Source organism: Drosophila navojoa, chromosome X, assembly GCF_054131105.1.
Source record: "Drosophila navojoa isolate 15081-1374.11 chromosome X, UAZ_NAV_1.0, whole genome shotgun sequence".
NCBI lineage: Eukaryota > Metazoa > Arthropoda > Insecta > Diptera > Drosophilidae > Drosophila > Drosophila navojoa.
In genome coordinates this window covers 1,704,085-1,717,039 of record NC_142895.1, presented here as the reverse complement: position 1 = coordinate 1,717,039, position 12,955 = coordinate 1,704,085, and the positions used below count along the sequence as shown (strand labels likewise).

General features: G+C 43.1%; 1 protein-coding gene across 1 annotated transcript; it reads right to left on the bottom strand.

The window, feature by feature from the left end:
- Positions 1-855: 855 nt before the first annotated feature.
- ATP7 (copper-transporting ATPase 1) lies at positions 856-12,879 on the bottom strand. The gene is made up of 4 exons (XM_018108116.3): positions 11,213-12,879; positions 4,122-5,368; positions 2,454-3,227; positions 856-2,388 (listed from the first exon to the last, which is right to left on the bottom strand). The coding sequence occupies exons 1-4, from the start codon at positions 12,300-12,302 to the stop codon at positions 1,633-1,635; spliced, it is 3,867 nt and encodes a 1,288-aa protein (XP_017963605.1). The 5' UTR covers positions 12,303-12,879; the 3' UTR covers positions 856-1,632.
- Positions 12,880-12,955: the final 76 nt, after the last annotated feature.

Sequence of the window (12,955 nt, the reverse complement as noted above, 5' to 3'; positions counted from 1 at the left end):
TTATAAGGATTCATCTCACTGATATTTCTAAGAAAACTATTGCGAAAAATCAAGCCACATTTTCAAAATGCAGCTTGACTACATTAGCAAAATGTAACACAAATACACTCACACACATACACACACACTCACAAAAATTTACACCCACCCACGCTTACACTAACGTTTTATAAAAGAAAGAGATAGATAAATGCATTTCGTCTCTTTTCCGACGACAATTCAAGAAGAAGAAGATGAACAGAACTAAATTTACGTTTACCAAATAAATGAAGTAAAATATGGTATTTGTACGAATTTTTTTACATTCACTAACAGATATACGCACATATATGCATTGTATATTAGGATACATTCATTGGCAGCTTCGTCTGGAGGTAGACTATATCTGATCTAAGCGAAACAATACTATTCCAGAATTTGGAATTTATATGCTTGTCCAGACAAGCCAAAACTAAATATACCTCATAGTGAAGTATCGTGAAGGGATCCCAGATCACAGATCCTCGCAAGGGTCTACCAAGTAAATTCGCGATTTCTAGTTTCTTGGGGTATTGAAAGGAACCAAATCAAATCATCGATTATTATCGATAAGGGAATGGAATGATTTATCGATTTAAACAAGTAAACTATGTATGTATGTATAGCAAATTTGATATCTCTAGCTTAAGAGTTCGCTGGATCGACTCAGCTATGACCTAGATAAAAACAGCTGGTCAAATCAATTGTTTGACTATGATAATAATGTATATTCCATGTACCTACATATATGGTAGGGCAATATGTAAGTAGAGCTATAATTATAGACTTCATAGACATACTCTGCCCCTCTCCCACTCCCATTCTTTGTCTCTCACATTTGCTGGTATAGGATCAATCATTTATTTGTTCTTTATTTATACACGTCAGTTTGTGTTTGTGTCTGTATTTACATCGATGTATGCGTATGTATATATGTATATATATTATTTATATTTACATATATATGTACAAGTATAAACTTTAGAAATATATGTACTTTCTATATATGATATTGTTGCTATCAAAAATTTTTTTTAATTTTCCAAGTCGTTAAATTTACTTGTGCTTGATTAATTATGAATTAATATTTGTATTTAACGATTTGAACGGAGACGCAGTTCCCATATACTAGATATATATATGTATATATAGCCTATATATAGTATATGGTATAGATCGAGAATCTCGATTGTTTCGCATTTACATTGAGCTTTCCGTTTATACGTACATATCTGTTAACTTAAGCATAAGTAACAATATATAGTCCATAGTTGTATGTTGTTGTTCTTGTTGTTTGTGTGCTTATGGTCTTGTCTGATGTGGCCTTAGATATTTTGTTCACAACTGAACTTAAGGATAAAGCGAGAATAGCATACATATAATATTAGAGTACAAAAAACAGTATTATCAACAACGGAATAACAAAAAAAAAAAAAAAGATTAAATTATATATAATGCGTATATATGATATATATATATATATATATATGTATATAGTAAGAATATGAACTAAATTTGTTAAATTTTTTCTCTCCGATTGCTTTAGATAATTTTCTTATGCTTTTGCTTATATACAGATTTCTAGTTGTGTGGAACGGTAAATTTAGGTCTTGCTTAGAGCTTTTGCAGCTCGGTGCTGTCGGCCAGGTAGCGGGACTGCAGTATCCTTGGCGTCCGCTCGTTGGCATCCTCGAGCAGTCCCTCCTCGTGCTTGGCATTGTCGCTGCCGTTGGCGCCGAAAATGCGCGAGATGAGCGAGGTATTGGAGCGCTTGAAGGCCGCCATCCGTTTGCCGTTCATGATATCGGGCAGGTCGTCAAGGCCGCGATGCAGCGACAATTTGTCCAGTTCCGAATCGGAGCCCTTGGAGCGCTTGGCACGCTCCGCCAGCAGTTGAGCCTCGTACTCGGCGGTGCGCAACGTCTTGGCCGTTGGCTTCCGATACATTTTGAGGAGGAGCGACGAACAGACGACGCTCACCGAGCTGGCGGCCATGGCCACCGATGCCATCCAGGGCTGCAGCGTAAAGCCGAAGGGCGCAAACAGTCCGCTGGCCAGGGGAATGCCCAGCAGGTTGTACATGCTGGCGAACAGGAAATTGTAGCGTATGCGACGCACTGTGCACCGGGACAGATCCAGGCAGGCGACCACGTCCAGCAGATCGTTGCGCATCAGCACAATGTCCGCCGCCTCAGCGGCCACATCTGTGCCCGCGGCTATGGTGATGCCCACGTCGGCTTGCGCCAAGGCGGGACTATCGTTGACGCCATCGCCCACCATGGCCACGCGTATGCCGCGCTGCTGAATCCTCTGGATCTTGGCCACTTTATGCGAGGGCAGCACTTCCGCATACACAGTGCGTATGCCCACCTGCAGGGGAAAGAAACCAGATTAATGACAGTTCATACGTCATGCACCTACTCATCTCGACTCACCTCGCGGGCAATGCTGGCCGCGGTATTCTTGTTGTCACCCGTCAGCAGAACCACGTCGATGCCCATGCGCTTGAGCGTGTAGACAGCCAAATGAGCCTCCGGCTTGACCATGTCGGCGACAGCGAACATGCAAACCATCTGCCCATTGAGGGCACAGAGGACAGCGGTGTGTCCCTTGTGCTCCTCACGTGTCATACAATCGCTAATCTCCAGTGGCACCTCGATGCCGTTGCGCTGCATCCATTCCCGATTGCCGATGAGCACTTGGATCTCCTGCCCATCGATCAGTGCCTGCTGATCGGGCTGTGGGTGCTGCTGGCGCTGTTCCAGATCGAGGGCCCCATCCAAGGCGAGCAGCTGCTGCTCGATGTACTTCTCCTGCAGCTGCAACTGGTCTATGCTGGCGCCGTTGTCCACGGCGATGGCAGTGTGCGGGTGGGCGCGGCACAGGTTCTCATAGTTGATGATGCGCTCCGCATTGCAGGCCTGCCGCAACGCCTGCTCGTAGTTGGAGACGGTGGCCCGAATGCCGCAACCAGGCACCGACTGAAAATTCGAGCTCTTGCCAAAGCTATTCTGCACATTCAACATATCCTTGGCGAAGTGCACGATGGCCGACGCAATGGGATGCTCGCTGTTCTGCTCCGCGGCGCCAATGATGGTCAAGGCGCGGGCCAGGCTGCACACTTGCGGCGGCACGAACAGCGTTACCCGGCTGGTCATCGGAGTGCCGTGCGTTATGGTGCCCGTCTTGTCAAAGACAACTGTCTTGACCTGCAACAAGCGGATCAGATTAATAACTATGCTCGATATGGATTAATGTATTTCAATATATGTATGTATTTACTTATGTATGTCCTGCATATGTATGTATGTATTTACATCATTTAAAATTAAAGTTTAGAGCCCCATCTTTAAATTTTGTTCTTTACATAAACTCAATATGGCAGGCAAAGCTAAGCGCCCACACACACTAATACTAACGCAGACGCCTACGTACATGCGTCATTCTCATACGATGCTTTAATGCCCTACGCAAAAGGAATCGTGCAAGAATGACAGCTATTTTGCCATGCTGCTCCTTAAGGAGCTCAAATTCTCGGGCATACACAAACGCACTCACGCCCACACACATTTAAATTTGAGAGAGCGGAGAGAGCACAAAAACGAAAATGTCACATCAACAGGCAGCCAGACTTACGCACACACTCATACACACAAAATGCCGTTGCCTGCAGAATTTTTGTTTTTGTATTCTTGAAGCAAGTCGCTTGTCATGACCTACGCAAAAGGGAAGCATGCAATATAAAGTAATTTACACATTTAATAATGTGTTTATTTAATTACATACATATGTATGTCTGTATGTGTATGTATATATTTTCAGCTTAATTATGCTTCAAGTAATAACTATTTCGATTTTTTGGTATTTTATTCTTGGTCACACTAGCTTTTTGTGTTTGAATAAATAGCATACGTTAGTGCTGGCTCGATCGCACTGACTGGGTAGAGCGAGTGAGCATGTGAGAAACAACGGTAATTGTTGCTTATGTATTTAGAGCTTGCATGCTCTGGCTCTCATTGCTGACATAGTTTATTGAGAGCGTAGCCAGCGACCGTCTCTCTCGCTCTCTCTCTATTTGCTCCTATTCTATCTTATTCACTCACCTTATGGGCATTCTCCAGGGCTGTGGCTCCTTTGACCAGCACACCATTCGTAGCGCCAGTGCCAGTGGCCACCATAACAGCTGTGGGCGTGGCCAGGCCTAGGGCACATGGGCAGGCAATGGCCAAGACGCTGAGAGCGCACTTGAAGGCGTAGCTAATGACAATCGTATTGCGATCCATATGCATCTTGTGCTCCATGGCCACTGGCACCAGATCCGGATTGGCAAAGCCGGCAATGATCCAGCCGATGAGCGTTATGGTCGATATGGCCACCACAAAGGGCACAAAGTATCCGGCAATGCGGTCGGCCAACTGTTGTATGGGAGCCTTCGATGTTTGGGCCTCCTCGACGAGTCTCACGATCTGCGCCAGCGTCGTATTCTCGCCGGTGTGCGTCGCCTCGACGAGGAGCACGCCGTTCCGATTGATCGAGCCGCCAATGACAACGGCACCCTTGCGCTTAGCCACCGGCATGGATTCGCCCGTGATGAGGGACTCATCGCAGCTGGAATGGCCGAAGAGCACTTTGCCATCGACGGGCACCTTGGCCCCGGGTATCACCTTCAGTACATCCCCACGCTGAACATAGTCCACGGATATGGTCTTCTCGCTGATTATGTCAAAGTCGGGTGAGATCTCAACAAGCAGCGCATCGGCCGCTTTCAGTGAGAGCAGCTTGGACAGCGCCTCCGACGTCTTTCCCTTGGCTATGTGCTCCAGCCAGCGGCCGAGCGAAATGAAGATCAGCAGCATCGGCGGCGTATCGAAGAAGGTCAGCGGCGAGCTATTCTGCTCCATCAGCACAGCCGCAATCACCACAGCCACGGAGTAGACATACGAGATGGTCGTCACCATGGAGATGAGCACGTCCATGTTGGTGGTGCCATGCTTGATGGCGCGGTACGACTGCACATAGAAGTGATAGCCGCCGAAGAACTGAACGGGCGTTGACAGCAGGAACATCACCAGATTCTCCATGGACAGCCCCGGCACGAGGCAGCACATGTTCGCGTGACCCTTGTCGCTCATCTCCAGCATGAAGTAGATCATGGCCACCATGCATGGACCGCCGAAGATCAGCGAGATGAGGAACGCGTTCCGCCACTTTCTGATCTCCTCCTTGTGTTCCAGGTAATTGTGCGCCATCTTGTCCCGTCCGTTGAGCAGCTTGGCCTGGAAGCCAAGCGCCTCGATCGCCTCACATATGCTCCGCGGACCCGTCTCCTCCGTTGTGTACCGGAACTTGCCTGAAAGAAATGTAAGTGAGACATCCAATTAGACTACAGTGGTGTCGCGAAAAGCTGTAACACGTCTCATCTTTGACTATGAGACGGCTTAACTCATTACAGTGGTATCCAGTGAGCACGTATCAAGTGGTACGACACTACAGTGGCGTCTACAAAAATCACTCACTCACTCTGCTTCGTTCTAATGAACCACAGATACGAGCTGAACCAGTGCACTGAGTGAGGGAAAGCTCCAGCCAGGCACGTTTCCACCTATCCAACAACTCCTACATTGAGCTGCAAGTGAAAGCGCATGGATACGTGCAGAAACTAGTTCCAATTAAGTGCCTCAAGTCACGTAAATCAAGTCGAAAATATTTGCTTCTATACATTAAATGTATTTAATCAAATCATATAAAGAATATATTCATCTAAAGGCTATGCGCTAATATTGTAAATTAAGCAAAATATTGCCCTAGGTGTGCTTCAGTAAATATTTATGCAGACATATCAGATTAGATTAGAGCGCAAGTATATAAAACTTAATAAAACAATAACAAAAACTAGCTCAATAAAATATTAAACTGTTTCCAACTGCTGCCACAGTGTGGATTATGAGAATAACACTAGCAAGCTTACATAACAACAGTAATTTTTTTGACCAGGCCTGTGAGTGAAGTTGCAAAGGTACTTAACTCTAATCATTAGGTGTGCACACTATTCTGGCCCGACCTGTAGAGTGAAGTCGCAAAAGTGCGCTCCAATTGGAATTGAAATTGGAATTGGAATTGGAGCGCTAAACGTATTCAGCTGGCTTTTCAGCTACACTTTTTATTTTTCTCTTTTTGCAAATACTATTAAGATTTTGTTATTATTATTAACCGGTTCCAGTGCCCGGATTTGATTGCCAACTGAAGCTTAGACAACCAGCTTGAGCCATAGCACGCCTCACCCCTCGCTCCCGCTCTCTCTCTCTCTCACACACTCTCTTACCGTTGTATGTGCACATATGTATGTGTTTATGCATGTGTGTGTGTACACATCGTTAATCACTTGAATAGCGGCTACATTTTCAATGCATTCACTTTTGCGTGTGTGTGTGTGTGTGTGTGTGTGTGTGTGTGTGTGTGTGTGTAGGCCAACATGGGCTGTTGAACTTGGCGTCGTGCTGTTCCAGACGCAGACAAAGCTGACAAAGCTCCAAAAATGCTGCTAGTTTATTTCATATATTTATTTTCTTTAGTTTCATTTCGGGATTGTCGCAATTCAGGGCAATTGTTGGTGTAAGTTAAGGAACGAGATAAAGTGTAGATAAGATACGAGAGCATTTTACAGTTGTAGCTGTGGTTGTGGGCTTCACTGGCGGGTGAGGGGCACTCATTTTTCACATGCTCAAAATTGGAAGTCTTAAGCTCATGACTAGACACATTTCTAGTATCTAGTTAGAGATATGCAATTGACTAGATAATTGGTCGACTTGTTTGGCTCACTTGAGCCGTACCGTTAAGATAACTGGAAAACCATCGAGTTTATTTGCATTTGTAAAGTTTTCAAAGAAAATTCCCCGCGTACAGACTCTCTGAATCATTGCAGATAAGTAAGTATTTCACCAGCCATACGGATAGAGTCATACATTCAGGGAGAACAAAGGAGAGCGAGAAAGAGAGAGATAGAGAGAGAGAGAGTGTGTGTGTGTGTGTGTGTGTGTGTGTGTAAGTAAGTGTTAATATTGCAGGGACTTTACAGCAATGCATATGTATGTTCGTGTGTGTGTGTGTGTGTACGTAAACATATCAGCTAAGCCTATATATGTATATATATATGTATGTATGCATGTATGCACATATGCATACAAATGACAATATGCATTGTCAATTCGTGTGCAAAACTGATATCAAGACGCTTTGCTGTTCAATAGTATACCCCGTAATCACATAAGTATGCAAATGTACTCGATATGAACATGTGATTATCAAATAATATTCACAATTAGTTCATCAACAAACATAGATAAAGAATTATATTTTCATGTCGCCAACTGCATTTAAGCTATGCAAGTAAAGTCCATCGCATTAGCACATGATTTAGCAGGGTATTCGATTAGTCGCCCACGTGCTGGGCCACGTAATTGCAGCCGAAGCGTGTGCAAAACAAAATTGATATGGTTATGGGAGCCGAGTGAAGGCATCATCAACGGGGATTAGCATAACAGCCGTTCATATTCGAATTTCAATGCCTAATTATCAGCAAAGCGAAGTGCGACACGATCGATTGAAGCCAATCGATAGAAATGCGGCGCTGCCACACGAAGCAGCCGAGAAGATAATCAACATTTCTTCACTGTGTGCCTGTGCAAGTGTGTGTGAGTACATATATACATACATATGTATGTACATGTGTACATCTCTGACAGCTACAATTACAACTGCTGCAATCTCGCTTTGCTCTCTTCTCGATCCTTCCCGCTCCCTCTCGTTAAACACTATTTAATTTTTTTTTCCTTATTTTGCTTGCTTGCTTAGTTCGTTCCGTTCATTGTACCGTTTGTATTTGTTGTTGCTGCCCTAGCTGCTGCTGCTGCTGCTGTTGTTGTTGTTGCTGCTGCATCTTATCGCTTCGATTCGTTTTCATTTTTAGAACATTTCCCATTGTTGTAGGCGCTACTGTTGTTGCTGTTGCTGTTGTCGTCCCCGTTTGGCCATTAGCTTGGGGCCCCGTCCGCGTCACTTATCTGATAAGCATCGGTCGCACGGTAGGCAAAACATATGTTTCGACAACTTTACCGTAAGTCACCAAATTTTGTTTTACTTCTCAATTTTTTTGTAGTTTCCAAGTTGTTTGTCAAAACAACAACAACAACAACAAAACCAATATAACTTTTAAAGAATTTTGCATTTTATCTAGAATTTTTTTTTGCAGTTGCTCGACAAAGTTTTTTGATTAAAAACATCTCTACGCCAACAAATTGGAGTTGTAAACACACATGCTAATGAGTTTTGTTTCTCTTTTCGATACTGATCGACCTTCACGATATGACTACTACATACATACATACATACATACATATATCATATGAGCGAGGTATAAGAAACCCCCAACTCCGCAAATTGCCATTTGTTTGTACATATGTACATACATACATATTTTGATTTCCTTATAAATGGAGCTAGAATAGAATACCTCATGCGGATTCCTTTTACGCACATTTGAGCTACAAATAGATTATCAGATTTCACTCTGAAATACGTACATACATACATATGTATATATTTACATACGTACATACATATGTATGTATTTATGATACTATCAACATTTCAAAACAATCTTTTCGCAAAAGTTCATTTATTTATATCGCATGGGAGGATCGCTTTTACTGCTTGTACATAATACCACAATCGGCAGTTTTCTGGCTAAGCGATATAAAATGGAAACATTAACCAGTTTAATTGCATTTTTCTCAGAGGGCAACAAATGTGCGAAACTGCTTGGGAACAACAAGAATCGATTACATCAACGGTTAATCGTGCAAGTACATAGACTAGCGATGGCCGCAAGTTCGATATGCAATAATATATGTCAACAAGTCACGGAATGTCATGAGGACGATAACAATATTTGCTGTAGTGAAAATATCGAATAATTGAAAGCGAACTAGTGATGTATGTATGTACATGCATATGTAAATATACAATGTGTATAATAATGTTTCATATGTTTTGCAGATACATACATATATATATTATGTAAATAGATGTGTATGTGTATATGCATATATGTATATTTTTTTTAATGTATTTTTCCAGCAAGCCATCACGCGTTCACCTCTAATGCATCGCATGCTCTTGCATAATTTTATAAGCACAAAGTATGTATGAACATACATATGTATGTATGTATTTATGTGCGGGCATACATACATTTCCCATTTAAAATCTGCGAAATACGACGAAAGCAACAACGAATTGAAGGTAAATGTGAACGTTGCGCTTGCGCAGCGAACCAAAAGTCTAAAGAGTGATGAACAACAACAAAACCAAAACGGAAGAAAATATATAAAAGCAATAAAAAGCATAAGCACAGCAACAAACGAACGGATCAAGTGAGAGTGCGAGAGAGATGGATAGATAGAGAGAGGTGCTGCTGCTGGCCTGAAGGAGGGCGAGGCTCTTTCACTTTCAGCTTAAAACTGATTTACAATGAAAATTTGTGTGGCTCAAAGCTTTAGCCGAAGGTCTCAGAAACCGTTATAACAATTGCCATAAATTTATTAATGTAACTGTGTGTGTAGCTACAGCTATATCTGTATTTGTAGCTGTATTTGTTGTGCTTGTGTCTGGTGTAAGTGTATTTGTTTATGTATGTATGTATCTGAAACGCAGCAAAAACAATCGAGTGCAAACAAAGCAAATGCGCCCTCGTTTTAGGTATCTAGATCTCTATATATATAGGTATATATAATACTATATAAATACTATCGTTCGCTGATTCACGACTTTGCATTGCCAATGACTCCTTATAATTGGCTATACGTTAAGATCTAAGTGGGTTCTTTTGCTATTGCATTTGAAAAAGTTGAAGAATTTCTTTTGGAAAGAAAGAACTTGTCCAAACTCTGGGACTCGAAAGTTTTATACATATGTATGTATGTATATCATAGATGTGGATGCCCAAAACACAGTTGTTTGTTCTTACTAATGGTAGTTCTCTGTTGTTGATTGTTGTGTTGATATTTGCATAAAGTATTTAAGCTTAGTTCGTAAAAATATATAGCTCTAGTTTTTAGACTTTTGAGATCTTCAGCAATTCATGCAGTATCCAGTATACCAAAATATCAACACTTTTTTCTGTCATATTTGCTCAGCTCAACCCCCTATTTGTGATGCGACATACATACATACATATGTATGTACATATATATGCAGCATGTACATGTATATAGTTCAGATAATCTGCATTTGAGAACTAAGTACACCCAGTCGCATTTAATCACAAATTTTGTGTTATTCATTCTTTGTTTGTTGTTGTGAGCATTGGCCTGGCTGGGGATTTCTTATCAAGCATAAAGCCCTCACACCCTCTATATACATATGTATACCCTATATAGTGTGAAATAGACTGTCGAAATCACAGTCCACATGCTCCTTTGTGCCCTGTTCTGTTTAAATTGGAGCAAATCATAGAGAGGGGAGGGAAGTGAGTATTGGCACGTGATGTCAATAATACGTTCAACAGGTGTACGAATCTGATCCATTATTCCAGACAGTCTATACATATATATATATATATAAAGAAGTATTACGACATATATCAAAAGAACTGAATAAATATGGGAACATATGGCAGAAGTGCAATTGATATTGTTTCCAATTGGTGTTTATATAAAAGGCAAATATTGATCAATTCAAAAGCTGATGAAAGCGGAGCATTTGCAATTCCAGAGGCATTATGCAACACTAGTGGGTTCCATCCAACAGAACGATTAGATTCTCTAAATTGAAGCGGAATATAACAAAAATGATCCAAAATCTGTGTATACTATCATATAGGACTACTTCTATGTATAATAGAATGGAACTAGCTTATTAAAGTTAGCTAGGCAAGTACTAAATGGAGTAAACTTAAGGCTAAAATGCAAGAGTCTACATTAATATTTTAACCTGGAACTAGTTCCGATCATCAGTATGTGAACTATGAAACAAAGCCCAACATAGCCTATTTAGATTGTAAATTTTAACCAGAGATTTTTCTAGCAATTTAAATGGAATTCATGGGAATCGGAATTTATTCAGCTCATTAATTGAGATTTGATTTTTGTATTCATGCTTTATAGGGTATCTGGTAGTCAGTCGGTAGAGAACTTACCGCGCTTTGTCAACAATGTGACCGAGGCAGCCGTCACGCCGCGCAGCTTGGACACGTGACTCTCGATCTTGTGGACACAGGAGGCGCAGGTCATGCCAGAGATTTCCAGGTCCACCTCGGCCTCGCCGTTGTCGGGCTCATCGATGAGCTCGGTGGGAAAGCCGAGTTCGGTTATTGACTTGGCAATGTTTTCGGCTGTTACAACATTTGCATTGTACTTGACCTCCGCCTTGGCGGCCAGCAGGGCGACCAGGATCGTGTCCAGGCCATAAATCTTGCGGCAGTGCTTCTCGATGGCCGCCACGCAGCTGGCGCAGGTCATGCCGCGGATGTGCAGGAAGCACTTGCTCAGCAGCTCCTGCTCAATGGGCAGCTGCACCTGGCCGACGGCTTTGCTAGTTCCATTGGCCACCTGTTGCTTCACGGGCGATTTTCTGGGCGACTGTCTGGGCGATTGTCTGGGCGACTGTTTGGGCGACTGTCTGGGCGTCGCTGTCGCCGTCGTCTGCGTCGTCCCACTGGCCACGCTCGCGTCGAAGCCCATGTCATCGATCATCTCGGCGATTTGCGCCGCTGTCAGCTGCTGTGGATCGTACTGGACGCGCGCACACTTCTCGTCCAGCTGCACCTGGATGCTCTGCACGCCAGCAATGCCGGATATATGGGACTCGATGTTGCGCACACACGACTGACAGGTCATGCCCAGGACGCGGATGACCGTACTAGCGCTGACCGGGCTCACCTCCGGGTCGTAGCTGCAGTCGAAGCCCATGTCGTCGATGGTGTTGGCGATGCGCTCGGCGTCCATTTGGCTGGGCTCGTAGTCAAAGTACCCGGCGGCCTCCTCCAGTTGGACGCGTACGTTCAGCACCCCTGGCAGCTGACCCACCTGTGTCTCAATGTTACGTACGCACGATCCACAGGTCATGCCCACAATGGGCAGGCGAACAGTGGCCATGGCCACTTGTTGTTGCTGTTGCTGTTGCTGTGGTTTCTGCTGACTGACTGTGTCTGGTGTTGGCGCCCTTTTGGTCAGCTGTTCGATTGGATTTTGCGCATTTTTTGCATTCGCGTTTTGGTTGTCATTCATTTCCTATCCTCTTCTCTTTTGCTTCTATTTCAAATAATTCTATATTGAAATTTGCATTTCACTGACCCGATTCCGATTCCGATTCGATTTGATGTTTTGTTATTGGTTGGTCTAATTGGACTCGATTTCTTGTTACAATTTACAAGCGCGCGTGTGTGGGTGTCCGTATCTGTGTATAAAAAGCTGTATAAAAAACCGAAAATATCTATGCGCGCGTGTGTGAGTATGTGCTCGTATGTGTGTGTGTGCGACTTGTCTAATTGCAACACAATAATAATTTGTATTCGTCTTTATAAGTTCAACTTTGCTTAACCACCGCGACGCGAGCTCGTTGCGCGACTGTTGGCTAATTGCATTTATCAGACGCTCATATCCAGTTTTATGACTAACTCCACATCTACATCAACGGATCGGTTTACTTCAAAATTTTGTCAACGAACTCTTTTTCGCACGAAGCGAATATTTATTTTATTTTAATTAATGCGCACAGCTGCTGGCGCTCGACATTGTGTACCGTGTGCCAATTGGAACTACTTTATGAAGCTAGTAATTCATCGAAACATCGATTCGATTTCTGACCCGTCAGCTATCGATGGTATCGATATATAGCCGCGTGAGCGTGAGTCGCTGCTGAATTATTACTTGGCAACACT